The sequence below is a fragment of the Vipera ursinii genome (assembly GCF_947247035.1).
Source record: "Vipera ursinii genome assembly, chromosome: 2".
NCBI classification, from domain to species: Eukaryota; Metazoa; Chordata; class Lepidosauria; order Squamata; family Viperidae; genus Vipera; species Vipera ursinii.
In genome coordinates this window covers 3,846,202-3,866,408 of record NC_139513.1, presented here as the reverse complement: position 1 = coordinate 3,866,408, position 20,207 = coordinate 3,846,202, and the positions used below count along the sequence as shown (strand labels likewise).

Below are 20,207 nucleotides of genomic sequence, written 5' to 3'. Positions count from 1 at the left end.
TCTGTCCATCCTGACAGTGTAAAGGATTGAAGGTAAATTTACCCCATATTGTTTGGAGCAAAGAAGCGTCCTTGCGTGCATTCGTGAAGAGATGTAGAACAAAGACAAAGGGCCCAGAAGTCCTGCTATAAAACTTTAAACTCCACCCACTTAACTAGGTAAGCATGGTATTCACTATACAGTCAGACTACAATTCCCATAATGCATCTCTTGAGGAAATAACGTTTAACCCTGTAAATGCTACATGTTCTTATATACAATGCTTCTAGTATTAAACCTATAAATGCTGAATACACTAACACACTTCTTAATTCCTAAACTAGATATAAAATAGAGCAACTGAATGTATACTGGTCGAGCACAAGGATAAAAAGCATTTCTTTCTCTGGTATATGTTACCCCGAAGAGTAAGAATTGGAAAAAGTCAGTCAGAATGTGAGATGAGTATGTTCTCTCCAGCAATAATGGCATCCTTCACAAGGGTCCATATTTAATCATAGTAATGCCAAAAAGTCCATTCTTTTGGACTTAATTAATGAGGTCACACATATGTGTGTAAGAAGCAAAGAATACATCCAAGGCTGCATTAACGGAGGGATAGAATCAAAATCACCAAATAACGTTAGTACCACTTTATAATCCCTTGGTAAGGCCACACTTGGAATACTGCATCCAGTTTTGGTCGCCACAATATAAATAAGATTTTTAGACTTTAGAAAGAGTGCAGAGAAACCAACAAAGTTCTTGTTGGAGACTATATCCCAGAATGACATTGGGTAAGACATGGGAATTCCCTGAATGGCAAAAAAGGACAGAATTTTCCAATACATCACATCTCCTTCCCTGAAAATATATGCACATTGTGTCATCATTCTGCATTGAGGAAAAGTTCCTGAATTAAGTATCCCTGCCTAATTCCACATCTCTGCATCAGTGAATTAGAGTCTGAACTCTAGACTCTAAGACTAGAAAGAGTGTAGAGAAGAACAACAAATATGATAAGGGGAGTGGAAGCTAAAAAATATGCTGGAATTGGGTATGTTTGGTTTCATGAAAAGAAGGATGAGGGGTGACCTGCTAGCAGTGTTCCAATACTTAGAGGACTGCCATAAAAAGAGAGGGTCAACCTATTCTCCAAAGCACCTGAAGGCAAGAAAAAATGGATGGAAATTATAATAATAATAATAATAAAAAGTTGGAAGGGACCTTGGAGGTCATCTAGTCCAACCCCCTTCTCAGGCAGGAAACCTTATACCATTTCAGGCAAATGGCTGTCCAGTCTCTTCTTAAAAACCTCCACTGTTGGAGCATTCACCACCTCTGGAGGCAGGTTGTTCCACTGGTTAATTGTTCTAACTGTCAGGAAGTTTCTCCTTAGTTCTAGGTTGCTTTTCTCCTTGACTAGTTTCCCTCCATTGCTTCTTGTCCTGCTTTCAGGTGCTTTGGAGAATAGCTTGACTCCCTCTTCTTTGTGGTAGCCCCTGAGATATTGGAACACTGCTATCATGTCACCCCTCACCCTTCTCTTCATTAAACTACACATACCCAATTCCAGCAACCGTTCCCTATATGTTTTAGCCTCCAGCCCCCTAATCATCTTTGTTGCTCTTCTCTGTACCCTTTCTAGAGTCTCGACATCTTTTTTACATCGTGGTGACCAAAACTGGATGCAGTATTCCATGTGTGGCCTTACCAAAGCATTGTAAAGTGGTATTAGTACTTCACTTGATCTTGATTGTATCCCTCTGTTAATGCAGCCTAGCACTGTGTTGGCTTTTTTGGCAGCTGCAGCACACTGTTGGCTCATATTGAAATGCCCAGTGTTCGAGTCTGTCCAGATCCTTCTGTATCTTAAGCCTATCTTCTGGAGTATTGGCTATTCCTGCCACCTTGGTGTCGTCTGCAAATTTGATGAGTTCCCCATCTATCCCCTCATCCAAATCATTAATGAAGATATTGAAGAGCACTGGGCCCAGAACAGAGCCCTGGGGCACCCCACTACACACTTCCTTCCATGTAGATGCGGTTCCATTGAGGACCACACGCTGAGTACGGCCTGTCAGCCAGCTACAAATCCATCTGGTGGTAATGCTATCTAACCCACATTTTTCTATCTTATCAAGTAGTAGGTTGTGATCTACTTTATCAAATTAATCAAGGAGAGAAGCAACCTAAAGCTAAGGAGAAATAGTGAGAACAATTAATCGGTGGAACAACTTCACCTCCAGAAGTTATGAATGCTCCAACACTGGAAGTTTTTAAAAAGAGATTGGACAACCATTTGTCTGAAATGGTATAGGGTTTCCTGCCTGAGCAGGAGGTTGGATGAGAAGACCCCCGAGGTCCCTTCCAACTCTGTTATTCTGTTCTAACATACATATTTGTCACTTGCTCCAATTTGTCTCTATACCAAAAAAAATGGGACTACATGGAAGTAAGAAGATGAAGAATCATGTCTCTTTCACAAATGTCCAGAAAGCAAAGCCTAGTCTAGTTTTGAAGAATGTCCTGCAGACTAAGGATACTGGTGATGTCTCGGTCCTTGCCATTCTGAAAGAGTTCCACCAGAAAAAGTTGGGCCAAACTTATCAGCCTCTCTCCTTGGATTTGTACTAAGAGTTGCATCAGTAGTTCTCCAGCAGGTTCCAGCACATGGGTTCACACAAAGCCGAAGATTTCACAAAGGGCATGCTTCTCATAATTATTAGAATGACTGTGTTTTCTTCATTACCTTTATGCCAAGGGATTCTTTTCCCCTCTGGAAACTGGTCTTGAAATAAACAACAGAATCAGGAGCAACATGTAGTAATATTTACCAGCAGTAACATTAGTGCATAAACACATCTTGTGCCCATGGGAAGTTGGACTGAGCTTCACAGCCAGCAAACATTGTGTTCCTGTATTGAACCTGGTTCTATCACTGGAAAATTTTTGCTGGGCTTCATATGCATTAGAAAACCCACTGAAATTCAACCCTATTTCAAAACACTTTGTGCTTTTCCTATAATCCATCAGATCAGAAATGGCCTGGCTGCTTCTGCTTCTCATGCTGCTCTTTCTGTTGCCACAGGCTACCTGCAAGATACTCAGGGCAGAGTGCCTCTTGAATATGGGGAGGGATGAAGTAGACCTAATCAATCATTACAAGCCAGGACACCATCTCGTTGGTGGACTCTTCTCTGCAACCAATCTTGCTAAAATTCAGCCATTTAGTTTCAAAATGACTCCCTCTACAAAATTTTATGGGTAAGTAATCACATAGATGATGGATCTACATCGCAGTCTGTGCTTACATACTTGACCTTGACACATTACTATTTGTGCACAAATCAACCTGGTGTTGTGTGAAATTGGTTTTCTTTTTAAAAATTCAATTACTGAACATTTTGAAAGTGAGAGTCTCATTGCACAATGACTCTATACTGTTCTATTTCTATACATTTCCTTTTTTGTGAGTTTGCTCTTAAGTTACAGCACTGTTTCTTTCTGGTTCTTCATTTTGTTGCTGTCCTTTCTCCAAATCTTACATGGCTATGTTGCTTACCTCCTATCTTCTTTCCAGTTTTTTGTTTCCTCACTCAACTGACGTAGAAAAGTCCATAAAACTTTGATAGCTCAGCAATTTGTGAGTTATATTTCTCCCCCACTTTTAATGAAGCAAAATGGACAGAATTGCACAATGCACACACAAGCCCTTGATTGCTCAATTAACCCATTTCCCGGGTTTATCCAATACATTCAGTTGCAAGTCAAAAAACTTGCTTTTTTAGGAGGCAAAGTGAACTTCCTTGTTTTTGTTTGAAGACATTTCACTTCCCACCCAAGAAGCTTCTTCAGCTCTGACTTGGTGGTGGGGAATGGAAGGATTTTATATTCCTTGCAGACTTCCATTCCCCACCATCCAGTCAGAGCTGAAGATTATTGGAAGAGAAGCAAAACATCTTCAAAAAAAAAGTTCAGTTGCCTCCTTAAAAAGGCACCTTTGAGACAACCATGATCTGGATGACGGAGAATTTCCAAGCTAACTTTATTTTTTATTTATTTTTTTATTTTAATTCCATTTATATCCCGCCCTTCTCCAAAGACTCAGGGCGGCTTACAAGCTTAGCAGTAGCCGTCATTCTATGTATATGCCTGCTTATTAGGGCTTTCATACACCCCCCCCCAAGCGGCATTATTACAAAGTCAGCTTAATTGCCCCCAACAATCTGGGTCCTCATTTTACCTACCTCGGAAGGATGGAAGGCTGAGTCAACCTTGAGCCTGGTGGGATGCGAACCTGCACTAATTGCAGGCAGCTGGTGTTACTTTAGGAGGCATTAGCCCACTGCTCCACCAAGGCTCTTAACAGGCCTGCTGCATACCACACACTAACTAACACAAACATGAGGTAAGATTCACTCTAATAAAGCTTCATAAGTTGTTTGAATGCCCCTTGAGGTCTTTCACTAGTCAAATTAAGCCTCTTGTATGAAGAAGACAAATAGTTTCCTTCTTCATGTAGTTGTTCTTCTGGTTTGTCTCATACACACACATCCCCATACAATCCATTCATGCATTCAGTGATAAATTGCAAAGTTCCCAAGGAGTGACCAGACTGTTAGAATGCCATTTCATAAAAGCCAGGAAGGTAGAGAGATACCTTATCAGTACCAGGAAGTATTTTTAGGATTAAGACACAGTTTTGATGTACACATTGTCTAGATTGCTTCAGTTCTAACAGAATAACAGAATAATAGAGTTGGAAGGGACCTTGGAGGTCCTCTAGTCCAACCACATGCTCAAGCAGGAAACCCTATATCATTTCAGACAAATGGTTGTCCAGTCTCTTCTTAAAAACTTCCAGTGTTAGAGCATTTACAACTTTTGGAGGCAAGTTGTTCCACTGATTAATTGTTCTAACTTTCAGGAAAATTCTCCTTAATTCCAGGTTGTTTCTCTCCTTAATTAGTTTCCATCCATTGCTTCTTCTCCTGCCTTCAGGTCCTTTGGAGAACAAGTTGACTTCCTCTTCTTTGTGGCAACCCCTGAGATATTGGAAGACTGCTATCATGTCACTCCTAGTCCTTCTTTTCACTAAACTAGACATGCCCAACCGGTCTTTGTATGTTTTAGCCTCCAGTCCCCTAGTTATCTTTGTTACTCTTCTCTGCACTCTTTCTAGAGTCTCAGAGTCTCTAGAGTCTCTTTCTAGAGTCTCAGAGTCCCTAGAGTCTCTTTCTAGAGTTCTGTTTTAATTCAGTGTTGTAGAGCAGTGGAATTAGGCAGGGATCCTTAATTCAGGGACATTACTTTTCCTCAATGTAGACTGATGATACCACGTGCATATATTTTCAGGGAAGGAGATGTGATGTACTGGAAAATTCTGTCCTTCCTTTTTGCCATTCAGGAGATCAACCATGATTCCTACCTCTTACCCAACATCACTTTGGGATATGACCTCCAGGACAACTTTAAAAACAGACGAATGACTTTGGATGGTCTGTTGGACCTGTTGTCAACTGGAGAGGCCAATGTTCCCAACTACAGTTGTGGAAGGAAGAAAAACATACTGGTTCTCCTGGAAGAGGCTGATTCTGATACATCCATCCAAATTGCTGCTATATTGGGCATATACAAAATAGCACAGGTATGTCAGGGGAAGAGTGGTTCACCGTATTCCTCATATGAGACTTTTACTCAGAAATGTCTACGAATGCTGGGTATTTGTTGACTCACATTCCTAAACTTAAACATATGTATAACAACAGAGTTGGAAGGGACCTTGGAAGTCTTCTGGTTGAACCATCTGCTCAAGCAGGTGACCCTGTACCATTTCAGATAAATGGCTGTCTAGTCTCTTCTTAAAAGCCTCCAATGATGAAGCACCCACAACTTCTGAAGGGAAGCTGTTCCACTGATTAGTTGTTTTCACTATCAGGAAATTTTTCCTTAGTCCTAGGTTGCTTCTCTCCTTGGTTAGTTTCCATCTGTGTTTGATTTCAGTCTGTTGTTTGATGTTAATTGATTGACAGTGTCAACATCCAGCTTGAATATCCAAATAAAAATCTAGGATCAATTCAATTCTGAAAAGCTTACTGTTTATTAAATACATAGTGTGGTAATGGGAAGTAAAACTAATTTTGAATTTCTAAAGCAACAGTTTACAGTATTAAACAATGATTTTCTCAGCTCAACCATGTAGACCATATAAAAAAGTTATCTTGTTATGGGAACTATTGACTTTCTTCTTCCCACCTGTTGATATGATCTTGAAAAGTTTCTGTACTCTCACAAGCCTCCATGGAACTGCAGAAGTTTCATTTCTCCAAATTAATCCATTCATAGTCAATACATCTCCCCGCCTTACTCTAACGACAAGTTGAAACAGAGAGGCACATAGCTGCCCATGTTTCACTCTTGACAGATGGACTGATTGATGGATTAAGTTGTTTTTCTACTCCTAATGACCACATATCTAGATTTTCTCCATGACAGGACTAGGGGTGACATGATAGCAGTGTTCCAATATCTCAGGGGCTGCCACAAAGAAGAGGGAATCAAGCTATTCTCCAAAGCACCAAAAGGCAAGACAAGAAACAATGGATTGAAACTAACCAAGGAGAAAAACAACCTAGAACTAAGGAGAAATTTCCTGATAGTGAGAACAATTAATGAGTGGAACAACTTGCCTCTAGAAGTTGTTAATGCTCCAACATTGGAAGTTTTTAAGAAAAGAATGGACAACCATTTATCTGAAATAGTATAGAGTTTCCTGCCTGAGCTGGGGGTTGGACTAGAAGACTTCCAAGGTCCCTTCCAACTCTGTTATTCTATTCTATTCTATTCTATTCTATTCTATTCTATTCTATTCTATTCTATTCTATTCTATTCTATTTCTATTCTATTCTATTCTATTCTATTCTATTCCTTTCTGTTCTGTTCTGTTCTATTTACAATTGATACTTGGACAGATCTCAAATTATTCATGCTGACATTCTCACTTCTCATAAGAGGAAGTGTTAGGCACAGGAAATCAGAAAGCAAAGCTATTCAAAAGACTACAAGTTTATTCCATGCTAGCTCTCCATAAGAATCTGAACTACTAACAGTCAAGGCAAATTGGCAGTAGATAAGAATTCAAAAGATTTCAAGGAGGGCTGAACGTATTGTAGATCGCTTGTTGACACGAAGGAACTCGAGACTGATGACATGCTTGACCCCCTCCCTTGGGCTCAGCCTGGTCATCTCTTATAGGAGGCTTTGATTTCCTCTCAATTTTAGCTCTCATAATGTCCATTGATGAGATGCTTTTAAAAAAGCTTCCAATGTTGGAGCGCCCACAACTTCTGAAAGCAAGCCGTTCCACTGGTTTATTGTTCTCACTGTCAAGAAATTTCTCCTTGGTTCTAGGTTGCTTCTCTCCTTGATTACTTTCTATCTATTGTTTCTTGTCTTGTTTTCTAGTGTTGTACTGTCTTATTATGTCCATCAAGTTAGTCTGGAATCATGCACTCATTATCTGAGCTCTAATGCTACTTTTTCAGTACCATATCATTAGGCATCCTTCTTCTATTTTCAATTTCAGATCAGCTACACTTTCACTTCACCATCCATGAATGATAAAACTCAATTTCCTTTTTTTTCCCGGACCGTCCCCAAAGAAGGTGCCCAATATTTGGGCATTATTAAATTGCTCCAGTATTTTCGGTGGACGTTCATTGGGGTCTTCGCTGCAGCCACTGATAATGGAGAACATTTCATTAAGACTTTCACTCCTGTGCTGGCACAGAATGGCATTTGTGTTGTTTTTGCACGCTCCACCTTTCTGAACACCAAGAATTTCAACTATCTGATTACTGTTTTCCACAACTGGAGGCAAATCAATGTATTTGTCTGCTATGCAGAATTTACATCTTTCTTAGATGGAATACTTATTACCGATTATATATTTAAGCTTTTGAGAACACCTGTTCTAGGTAAAGTCTGGATCACAACAGCTTTATGGGACCTCACTATGGAGATAATATATAGTGATTTCACTTTCAGATATACCCGAAGTATTTTTTCTTTTCTCATCCAGACAAAGAAAAAGAACAGATCTGATGGTTTTAAATATTTCTACCATCTTATGAGGCAGCTCGCTCATAAACATTTTCATTGTTCATATGCCAAGTCAGCCTTGTCTGTGAAAGGCCAGACAAGGTGTTCAGAGAAAGAGAACTTGGAGAATGCACCTCAAGAGAAGATTGAGAGGATCTTCTCTCTAGACAATTCCTTAACTTACAATGCCATCTGGACAGTGGCACATGCCTTAAATATGGCCTATTCCTCCAAATCCCCAAGGACAATATCAGAGAGAAAAGATAAGTTGGAAGTTCAAAAGCTTCAGCCATGGCAGGTATTCCCTTCCCCATCTCATACCAAAGAGTGAAATATATGTGTTGAACCTGACTGGCTTAGCTCCAAAGGTATTTCTTCCAAAAGGCAACTGGACTTTCTTGCGTTTTTTTCCACTTGGAAAATATTTCACTTCTCATATGTATTGTAAAAAATTTTTGTAAAACTAATTTAAAAAAAAGAAAATATTTCACTTCTCATCCAAGAAACTTCTTCAGTTCTGAAGGAGCTTTTTGGATGAGAAACATTTTCCACCTAGTTGTTTGTTTTTTGTTTTTTTTTTTGTTTTTTTTTGGAAAAAGCACCTTTGGGACAACTATGACCTGGATTTTGGGCTTATGATAAAAAAAATGAAATTTTGATTTTGGTCTTGTTGATTAGATAGATTTGTCATTATAGAAATAGCTAATTATATGTTGTTGTTGTTAGTTGCGAAGTCGTGTCCGACCCATCGCGACCCTATGGACAATGTTCCTCCAGGCCTTCCTGTCCTCTACCATCTTCTGGAGTCCATCTAAGCTCACGCCTACTGCTTCAGTGACTCCATCCAGCCAACTCATTCTCTGTCGTCCCTTTCTTCTATTGCCCTCAATCTTTCCCAGCATTAGGCTCTTCTCCAGTGAGTCCTTCCGTCTCATTAGGTGGCCAAAGTATTTGAGTTTTAGCTTCAGGATCTGGCCTTCTAAAGAGCAGTCAGGGTTGATCTCCTCTAGGACTGACTGGTTTGATCGCCTTGCAGTCCAAGGGACTCACAGGAGTCTTCTCCAGCACCATAGTTCAAAGGCTTCAATTCTTTGGTACTCGGCCTTTCTTATGGTCCAGCTTTCACTGCCATACATTGCAACTGGGAAGACCATAGCCTTGACTATACGCACTTTTGTTGATAGGGTGATGTCTCTGCTTTTTAGTGTGCTGTCTAGATTTGCCATGGCTTTCCTCCCGAGGAGCAAGCGTCTTTTAATTTCTTGGCTACAGTCCCCATCCGCGGTGATCTTGGAGCCCAGGAAAATAAAATCTGTCACTGCCTCCATTTCTTCCCCATCTATTTGCCAGGAATTGAGAGGGCCAGATGCCATGATCTTGGTTTTCTTAATGTTTAGTTTCAACCCAAGTTTTACACTCTCCTTCTTCACAGCTAATTATATACTAATGTGTAAAAGCAAAACATTGAGGCTGAAGTGTTTTTATCTTGAACTGTGCTAAAAAGAGTCAGAAATAAATGCCTTTTCTTTCTTTTTTTCCCTTGCACCTCAGGTTTTCTTTTCCCCCTCTCTTTTTCCTTCTCCTAATTTCTTATTCCTATTTTTCTTTGCATTTTACATATTAAATAAATTTTAAAAATCAGATAAATAAGAAAAATATTTTGCTTCTCATCCAAGAAGCTTCTTTAGTTCTGAAGGAGCTTTTTGGATGAGAAGCTAAACATTTTCCATCTGGTTGGTTTTTGGAAAAAGCACCTTTGGGACAACCATGACCTGGATGATTGGGAATCTCCGTACACAGGTTTAGTAATTCCAAAATTTCCTGATTGTTAGAAAAATTAATCAGTGGAACAACTTGCCTCCAGAAGTTGTGAATTCTCCAACACTGGAAGTTTCTGAGAAGCGATTGGACAACTATTTGTCTGAAATGGTATAGGGTTTCCTGCCTGAACAGGGGGATGGATTAGAAGACCTCCAAGGTCCCTTCCAACTCTGTTTATTTATTTATGTATTTATTTTATTAAATTTATATACCGCCCTTCTCCCTTCTCTCTCTCTGTTATTCTATTCCGTTCTGTTCTGTTATAGTCTAGTCTAGTCTAGTCTCATCTAGTCTGATCTAGTCTAAAATCCATTCTCTACATTTCTCTCCAAATGACATATGCATTGTAGCAATAATATTTCATGAATTCTTTCCTTTAATAAAATCCCTTGGTTTCGTTCCTCTTATCCTGTTTAGGTTGGTCTCTGACTATGCCAAATGGTGATTAAGTCTTGCTCTTCTGTTTCTGGGCATGGAGATTTTCTTTTCTCAATGTCAAGAATTTGATATTTGAGGAAAGAATTTATATACACTTCACTTTTTGTATTTCCTACCTTATTATTTAATTGCATCATTTTTATGGGGCCCAAAATCTGTCATAATCAATAAGCCAGCTATGAAAATAAGTCAAAGCTCACTCATTTTCTTTTACATAATTAGGAAATATAGATTGATTATAAAAAAAATGTAAGGTAAAAGAGTCCCTGGAAATTTTATTCTGCTTGTCATTGCGAACTATAAGGGGCTGGTGCTTATCTCCATTTCATTGAGCCAGTACTGTCCAATGACATTTCCCTGGTCATGTGGCCAGCATGATGTCACTTTCCTAACAAAGTGGTACCTATTTATCTACTCACATTTGCATGCTTTCTAACTGCTAGGTTGGCAGGAGCTAGTGGCAAGGATGGGAGCTCGCCCTGTCACATGGTGCTGAGGTCTTGAACCTGAACTGCCCAATTTCCAGCAGATAAACCCAGCTTCTTAACCACTGAGCCACCACATTGCCCTATAGATTGATTATATCTATCCCAAATTCTGAAGGCAAACTCAAAGATTCAGAATGAAACCATCCCTTTTGTATACAAATTGATTTATAGAGATCTGAAACCATTAAAGATTCAGATGTTCTATTTCCATAATGTGTTTTCTACATTGTTCCATCTTCTTTCTATAGCTCCACCCTTTCCTGAAGAACCCCCAGATCTACAATCACACCATGGAAGGAATGTATGTGGATGGAAATGGAAATTTGATGGCTGACTTTGACATCCTGAGCTGGGTGTGGTTTCCTAATAGGTCAGCCACTAGAGTGAAATTTGGAAGTCTAGCAAGAGAGGAATCTGCCAGAGTCATGTTCAGCATCAACAAGGAAGACACGGTGTGGTCCCAATGGAATAAACAGGTGAAGTATAACAGAATAACAGAGTTGGAAGGGACCTTGGAGGTCTTCTACTCTAACACCCTGCTCAAGCAGAAGACTCTATACTATTTCCGACAACGGTTGTCCAATCTCTTCTTAGAAATGTAAAGTGTTGGAGCACCCATGACTTCTAAAGGCAAGCAGTTCCACTAATTGTTCTGTCAGGAAGTTTCTCCTTAGTTCTAGGCTGCTTCTCTTATTAAGTTTCCATCCATTGGTTATTGTCCTGGCTTCAGTTGCTTAGGAGAATAGCTTGATTCTCTCTTCTTTCTGGCAGCCCCTGAGCTATTGGACGACTGCTATCATGTCACTCCTAGTCCTTCACTTCTTTAAACTAGACCACAGGTCTGCAGCCCGCGGCTCCAGAGCCGCATGCAGCTCTTTCAGCCGTCTCCTGCGGCTCCCAGTCCTCTGCCATGTGCAGTCCAAAAAAAAAAAGTGGGACTAAAAAAATTCAACCAATCAATTCAAATATGCAGGGTAGGTGCATATCTCACCTTGGCTCCACTCTTCAGTCAAACCCTGTTCTGCGCATGCACGCATGTACGCGCATGTGCACACATTTTTTGTGGCTCCCAGTTTTTCCTTTTGTGAGGGAACCGGTTCCGAGTGGCTCTTTCACTGTTTCAGGTTGCTGACCCCTGAACTAGACATACCCATTTTCTGCAATCATTATTAGTATGTCTTAGCCTCCAGTCCCCGGATGATCTTTGTTGCCTTTCTCTGCACTCTTTTTAGAATCTCAATCTTTTTTTTTTTTCATGACAACCAAAACTGAATGCAATATTCCAAGTGTGGTTTTATCAAGGCATTATAAAGTGGTACTTCACTTTAAGAACTACCTTAAAAAGGTACTTCACTTTAGGAAGTAACATTTCAAGAAAAAAGATCTCCTATCCCTTTGGTTTCATTTAACAGCTCAGTGAGCGTCTTCTCTCTTCTCAAACTGAGCATCAGACTGATTCTTTGGGGTTTTTTTCATTCAGTCCTAGCAAAATGACAAGGTCTTTTTATTTATTTGTATTCCAATTTCTAAACTGTCCACCTCCCCCCAAAAGGGGCTGTCTACAGGGTTTAGGTTTCTTTCCAAAGAACAAAGGCAAAAATAACATAGGGGTGGAGGAAATTGAGGCAGGTTTTAATAGGAAGGAAGAAGTAAAGCCTTCTAATACAGGCTTTGTGCTTTGATTGAGTAAAGATTGATACTATGTGCCATAAGTCAGTGTCAGCATCAGCTCTTAGGGATGGCACAGTGGTTAGAATGCAGTACTGCAGACTACATCTACAGCCTGCTGGCTTCCAGCAGTTCAGAAGTTCAGTTCTCACCAGCTCAAGGTTGATTCAGCCTTCCATCTTTTTGAGGTCAATAAAATGAGGAGTCAGATTGTTGGGGGCCATATGCTGACTCTGTAAACTGCTTAGAGAGGACTGTAAAGCACAGATTGTTGGGGGCAATTAAGCTGACTTTGTAATAATGCCGCTTGGGGGTGTGTGTGAAAGCCCTAATAAGCAGGCATATACATAGAATGAAGGCTACTGCTAAGCTTGTAAGCCGCCCTGAGTCTTCGGAGAAGGGCAGGATATAAATGGAATTAAAATAAAAAAAATAAAAAATATAAGTGTCCTATTATCCTTCCTTCCTTCCTTCCTTCCTTCCTTCCTTCCTTCCTTCCTTCCTTCCTTCCTTCCTTCCTTCCTTCCTTCCATGGTGGCACAGTGGTTAGAGGAGCATTGCAGGCTAATTCTGCCAATTGCCAGCAGTTTGATCCGGACCAGCTGACTCAGCCTTCCATCCTTCTGAGGTAGGTAAAATGAGGGCCCAAATTGTTGGGGGCAATATGCTGATTCTGTAAACTTCTTAGAGAGGGCTGTAAAGAACTGTGAAGTGGTATATAAGTCTAAGTGCTATTGCTATTGCTATCACACAGATAATTTTCTCCATGTCCCTTTGTTGTTGTTGTTAGTTGCGAAGTCGTGTCCAACCCATTGCGACCCTATGGACAATGTTCCTCCAGGCCTTCCTGTCCTCTACCATCTTCTGGAGTCCATCTAGGCATACGCCTACTGCTTCAGTGACTCCATCCAGCCACCTCATTCTCTGTCATCCCCTTCTTCTATTGCCCTCAATCTTTCCCAGCATTAGGCTCTTCTCCAGTGAGTCCTTCCTTCTCATTAGGTGGCCAAAGTATTTGAGTTTTAGCTTCAGGATCTGGCCTTCTAAAGAGCAGTCAGGGTTGATCTCCTCTAGGACTGACCGGTTTGATCGCCTTGCAGTCCAAGGGACTCGCAAGAGTCTTCTCCAGCACCATAGTTCAAAGGCTTCAATTCTTTGGCGCTCAGCCTTTCTTATGGTCCAGCTTTCACTGCCATACATTGCAACTGGGAAGACCATAGCCTTGACTATACACACTTTTGTTGACAGGGTGATGTCTCTGCTTTTTAGTGTGCTGTCTAGATTTGCCATGGCTTTCCTCCCAAGGAGCAAGCGTCTTTTAATTTCTTGGCTACAGTCCCCATCTTCAGTGATCTTGGAGCCCAGGAAAATAAAATCTGTCACTAGCTCCATTTATTCCCCATCTATTTGCCAGGAATTGAGAGGGCCAGATGCCATGATCTTGGTTTTCTTAATGTTTAGTTTCAACCCAACTTTTGCACTCTCCTTCTTCACCCGCAACAAGAGGCTCTTTAGTTCTTCTTCACTTTCTGCCATTAGAGTGGTATCATCTGCATATCTTAGGTTGTTGATGTTTCTTCCGGCAATCTTAATTCCAACTTTTGATTCATCTAGCCCTGCATTTCTCATGATGTGCTCTGCATATAAGTTAAATAGGCAGGGTGACAGTATACAGCCTTGCCGGACTCCTTTCCCAATTTTGAACCAATCAGTGGTTCCGTGTCCAGTTCTCACTGTTGCTTCTTGGCCCGCATATAGATTTCTCAAGAGATAAATAAGATGGTCTGGTATGCCCATCTCTTTAAGGACTTGCCAGAGTTTGTTATGATCCACACAATCAAAGGCTTTAGCATAGTCAATGAAGCAGAAGTAGATGTTTTTCTGGAACTCTCTAGCTTTCTCCATGATCCAGCGTATGTTAGCAATTTGATCTCTAGTTCCTCTGCCTATTCGAAATCCTGCCTGTACTTCTGGTAGTTCTCAATCCACATACTGCTGGAGTCTAGCTTGTAGGATTTTAAGCATAACTTTACTAGCATGTGAAATGAGTGCAATGGTGCAATAGTTTGAACATTCTTTGGCACTGCCTTTCTTTGGAATTGGAATGTAAACTGATCTTTTCCAATCCTGTGGCCACTGTTGAGTTTTCCAAATTTGCTGGCAAATTGAGTGTAGCACTTTTACTGCATCGTCTTTTAAGATTTTGAATAGCTCAGCTGGAATACTGTCACCTCCACTAGCTTTGTTGTTGCTCAGCTTTTCTAAGGCCCACTTCACTTCACATTCTAGGATGTCTGGCTCGAGGTCAGTGACCACCTCATTGTGATTATCAGGGACGTTAAGCTTGCTCTTGTATAGTTCTTCTGTGTAATTTTGCCACCTCTTCTTAATCTCTTCTGCCTCTGTTAGGTCCCTGCCATTTTGGTCCTTTATCATGCCCATTTTTGCATGAAACGTTCCTTTCATCTCTCCAATTTTCTTGAAAAGATCTCTCGTCCTCCCTATTCTATTGTTTTCTTCTATTTCTTTGCATTGTTCATTTAAGAAGGCATTCTTATCTCTTGTAGCTATTCTTTGGAATTCTGCATTTAATTGGGCATATCTTTCTTTTTCTCCCTTGCCTTTCGCTTCCCTCCTTTCCTCAGCTATTTGCAAAGCTTCCTCAGACAGCCATTTTGCTTTCTTGCATTTCTTTTTCTTTGGGATGGTTTTGGTTGCTACCTGTTGTACAATGTTGCGAACCTCTGTCCATAGTTCTTCAGGCACTCTGTCTATCAGATCTAATTCCTTAAATCTATTTGTCACCTCTACTGTATATTGAACAGGGATATGATTTAATTCATACCTGACTGGCCTAGCGCTTTTCCCTACTTTCTTTAATTTAAGCCTAAACTTTACAACAAGAAGCTCATGGTCTGAGCCACAGTCAGCTCCTGGTCTTGTTTTTACTGACTGTATAGAGCTTCTCCATCTTTGGCTGCAGAGCATATAGTCAATCTGATTTCTGTGTTGACCGTCTGGTGATGTCCATGTGTAAAGCCGTCTCTTGGGTTGTTGGAAAAGAGTGTTTGCTATGACCATCGTATTCTCTTGACAAAATTCTATCAGCCTGTGCCCTGCTTCATTTTGTACTCCAAGGCCAAACTTGCCTGTTATTCCAGTTATCTTTTGGCTTCCTACTTTAGCATTCCAATCCCCCATGATGATAAGGACATCATTTTTGGGTGTTAGTTCTATAAGGTGCTGTAGGGCTTCATAGAACCGGTCAATTTCATCCTCTTCAGCACCGGTGGTTGGGGCATAGACTTGGACTACTGTGATATTGAATAGTTTGCCTTGGATTCGAACTGAGATCATTCTGTCATTTTGAGGATTGTATCCGTATTGCTTTTCCTATTTTTTATGGACTATGAAGGCTACTCCATTTCTTCTGAGGGATTCTTGCCCGCAGTAGTATACCTGATGGTCATCTGAATTAAATTCACCCATTCCTGTCCATTTTAGTTCGCTGATACCTAAGATGTCAATGTTTAGTCTTGTCATCTCTTGTTTGACCACGTCCAGCTTTCCTTGATTCATGGATCTTACATTCCAGGTTCCTATGGAGAAAAAAATCTTTACAGCATCGGACCTTCCTTTCACCACCAGACATAGCCACAGCTGAGCGTCCTTTTAGCTTTGGCCCAGTCGCTTCATTCTTTCTGGCGCTACTAGTACTAGCCCTCTGCTCTTCCCCAGTAGCATATTGGATGCCTTCTGACCTGAGAGGCTCATCTTCCAGCGTCATATCGTTTTGCCTTTTGGTACTGTCCATAGGGTTTTCATGGCAAAGATACTGGAGTGGTTTGCCATTTCCTTCTCCAGTGGATCACGTTTTGTCAGAACTCTCTGCTATGAACTTTCCATCTTGGGTGGCCATGCACGGCATAGCTCATAGCTTCATTGAATTACGCAAGCCCCTTCGCCACGACAAGGCAGTAATCCATGAAGGGGATTACTGTCCCTTACCCGGTGTTTTAAGTCTTCTAATAGTTTGCACCAGTGGTGAATATCTATAGCTCAGTTGTAAGATGAGTGTGAAGGTTCATTCTCTGAGCTTGTGGGTTGGTTTCTGAATGTGGAAGTTGAGGTTACCAGTCTAGGTAACATCTTCAGCAGCAGGTAGGGGAAGTTACCTAGCCTGGTAACCTCATCTTCCAACAGTGCACTCATTGCCTCTGTGATTGTATTCATCCTCCTTATTGCTGGACATCCTCATCTTCTTTTTCCTTCCACCTTTCCCAACATTTTTAGAGCTGTCTCTTCACATAATGTCTCCAGAGTAGGATAATATGAGCCTGGTCAATTATTCCTTGAGTAAGAATTCTGAGTTGATTTGTTTGATTGCCCCTTTTGTTTTTAATTTTCTTGGCTATTCATGGTATTCTCTGAAGTTTTCTCCACACCAAAATTCAAAGGTATCAATATTGTTTATATCCAGCTTCTTCAGTTCTTCAACTTTCACTTCCAAAAAGTGTCACAGGAAGAACCACTGCCTGTCTTATTCTGTTCCTTTGAGTATCTTTTTCAAGATCTTCATGGCTGATGGCTTAAGTCTCAAAGATGCTTTTTCATGAAGCAGCTAAATTTTCTTGTTTTTCTTTGAAGACATTTTGCTTCTCATCCAAGAAGCTTCTTCAGCTCTGACTGGATGGTGGAAAATGAAAGGATCTATACTCCTTACAGACAGCTGGTCATATGCATTCTTTTAAAGAGTTGTTGAGGCCATTTGGAGGTTTGCTCTCAGGGTCACCTGTGTAGTGCAAATGGGTGCAGAGCCTTCTTGGAACTGTTGAAAGGACTGTGTTGTAGACTGGAGATAGAAGGACAGAATGGACTTCCAGAACTGGCATCCACACAGAGAACCGGTTGTTCACATATGTGAATCCCACCACTGAGTAAAACTGTATTATTTTCATTTGGATGTGTATAGATTCAACAAGTTGAAGCTGTGGTCAGAGATTTGGTAGAACAGATGCTGGAGAATTCCAGAATTTCCTTTTGTCTTCAGAATAGTAATGAAATAGTTGTTCCAGAGTTGCTCTGGCAATTTTCCAGAAGTCAGTCCTCCAAATGAGAAGTAGTTAATGCTGCTCCAAACATAGCTTCCCTTCCCCCATATATCTTCTTTGATCAGAATACCATGTCTGGACTATCAGAAAAAAATCCGAGAATTACTTTCATGAAAACAATTGGACCAACCCTGGAATGTCTAGCATAATATGGTCTTGAGAAAGGGACCTTCCAGAGTTTTCCAGAACATTCCATTTCTGGAATGGATAGTTTTGCACATAGCAATAACACTTACACTTATAATCCACTTTATAGTGCTTTACAGCACTTTCTGAGTGGTTTATAGAGTCAGCATATCGCCCCCAACAATCTGGGTCCTCATTTTACTGACCTCGGAAGGATGGAAGGCTGAGCCGTGAGTCAACCTTGTGCCAGTCATAATTGAACTGCTGGCAGTGAGCAGAGTTAGCCTGCAATTCTGTCCTTTAACAACTGCACCACCACAATTCATACCTATTTTGTTGCTAATCCCCTTCCAACTCTATGTCTCATTTCATAGCTGATCAGTTGTGCAAATGCTTCTGAATTCTCTTTGTCGCCAATTCTCTTCATTTTCAGCCCTGGCCTTATTCCCGGTGTGTGGAGGCTTGTCAGCCTGGATACTACAAGGTGGTCCAGGAAGAAAAACCAAGTTGCTGTTATGACTGCATCCCCTGTGCAGAAGGGAGCATCTCCACTCAAGAAGGTGGGTGACTAGAGTCAGGGCAATCTTTGAGAAAGAAGCAAAGGTTTCTAGAAATCTCTTCCCTGGAACTTTTTTCCCTTTTTATTCTCTCTTTTATCCCTCTTCCCTACATCTCACTTTTTGCTCCCAACTGTCCTCCAAAGATGAGAAAAGGCAAGAAAATCTTCCAGGAGCCAAGCTTTCTTGGCAAATAAAAAGTCTTTTCCTTTAAACTCTGCCCCTTCTTCACTCAGCTACCTTTTCTCTCTTTATCAACTTTGGCTACTTATGCAGAAAAGTACACACACACACACACACACACACACACACACCTCCTTCTTTCCTCCCCTCCCAGACACAGTGTTATTCTATTACTTGTCCTTTTGCAGATGCAGACCACTGCACAAGATGTCCAGAAGATCAACATCAGAACAAGAACCAAGATCAATGTATCCCCAAAATCATCACCTATTTGTCCTATCAGGAGAATTTGGGGATCATCCTTACCTCCTTTGCCCTCTTCCTAATCTTAATCTCAAGTTTTGTCTTGGGAATCTTCAGTAAATACAGAGAAACTCCCATTGTCAAGGCCAACAACCAGGATCTCTCCTATGTTCTCCTGGTCTCCCTACTGCTTTCTTTCTGCACCTCCTTCCTTTTCATTGGTCGGCCAAAGAGAGTCACTTGCCTTCTTCGACAAACAGTCTTCAGCATCATCTTCTCAATTGCTGTCTCTTCTGTCTTGGCCAAAACCATCATGGTGGTGCTGGCCTTCCTAGCCACAAAGCCAGGGAACAGAGTGAGAAGATGGTTGGGGAAAGGTTTGTCCAATTCCATCATCCTTTCCTCTTCTAGCATCCAGGTCATTCTTTGTTCCATCTGGTTAGGAGTCTTTCCCCCATTCCCTGGTTCTGACATGCGTTCACAGACTGGAGAGATCATTCTGCAATGCAATGAAGGCTCCACTGTTATGTTTTACTGTGTTCTCACCTACATGGGCTTCCTGGCTACCATCTGCTTCATGGTGGCTTTCCTAGCCAGGAACCTCCCTGGGGCCTTCAATGAAGCCAAGCTGATCACCTTCAGCATGCTAGTCTTCTGCAGTATCTGGATATCCTTTGTACCCACCTACTTGAGCACCAAGGGGAAATATATGGTGGCTGTGCAGGTCTTCTCCATCTTGGCTTCCAGTGCTGGCCTGCTGGGATGTATCTTCATCCCCAAATGCTACATTATTTTACTAAGACCAGATCTGAATACAAAAGAGCAGCTAATATTGAAAAATAAAATAGGAAGCCAATTCTGATGCAATTTTCTTGGCAGTATAATTTCCACCCAGTGTTTTAGATCAGAGCTTTTCAACCTTTTCACCAATTCTACCACTTTTAGGATATGGTAATATTCAAGTACCACCTAGCAAGGTGTCAAAAACTTTACCAAAAAAGGGGGAAAAGTGCTAAAGTACAGGTAGTTCTCGATTTACGACAATTCACTTAGTGACTGTTCAAAGTTACAATGGCACTGAAGTGACTTATGACCATTTTTTACACTTATGACCTTTGCAGCATCCCCAGGGTCATGTGATTTATATTTAGATGCTTGGCAACTGATTCATATTTACAGTGCTTTTTTTGTAAAACAAAAAGGTGCCGGAACTCACACATGTCATACAAACCACCTTGCCTACCCTACAAGGTTCCATCCAAAAAATGTGCCGGAACTCCATTCTGAGCGTTCTATGAGAAAAAAAGCCCTGCATATTTATGATGGTCACAGTGTCTCAGGGTCATATGATCCCCTTTTGCAAACTTTTGACATGCAAAGTCAATGGCAGAGCTGCTGGTGGCCAAGTGATAAGGCGGGATTTCCTTCAGACCCTCCCTCTCTCTCATTAAAATCTCCCTCCACCTTCCTTCCTGTTTTCCTCCCTCCTT

General features: G+C 41.0%; 1 protein-coding gene across 1 annotated transcript; it reads left to right on the top strand.

Moving 5' to 3' along the window:
- Window positions 1–9,849: 9,849 nt before the first annotated feature.
- LOC310633243 (vomeronasal type-2 receptor 26-like) lies at window positions 9,850–19,579 on the top strand (the record flags this gene model as incomplete). Its single annotated transcript, XM_083350930.1, has 4 exons — window positions 9,850–9,882; window positions 11,078–11,305; window positions 18,168–18,294; window positions 18,663–19,579. 4 exons carry the CDS (start codon window positions 9,850–9,852, stop codon window positions 19,577–19,579), a joined length of 1,305 nt encoding a protein of 434 aa, XP_083207056.1.
- Between the last annotated feature and the right edge of the window lie 628 nt (window positions 19,580–20,207).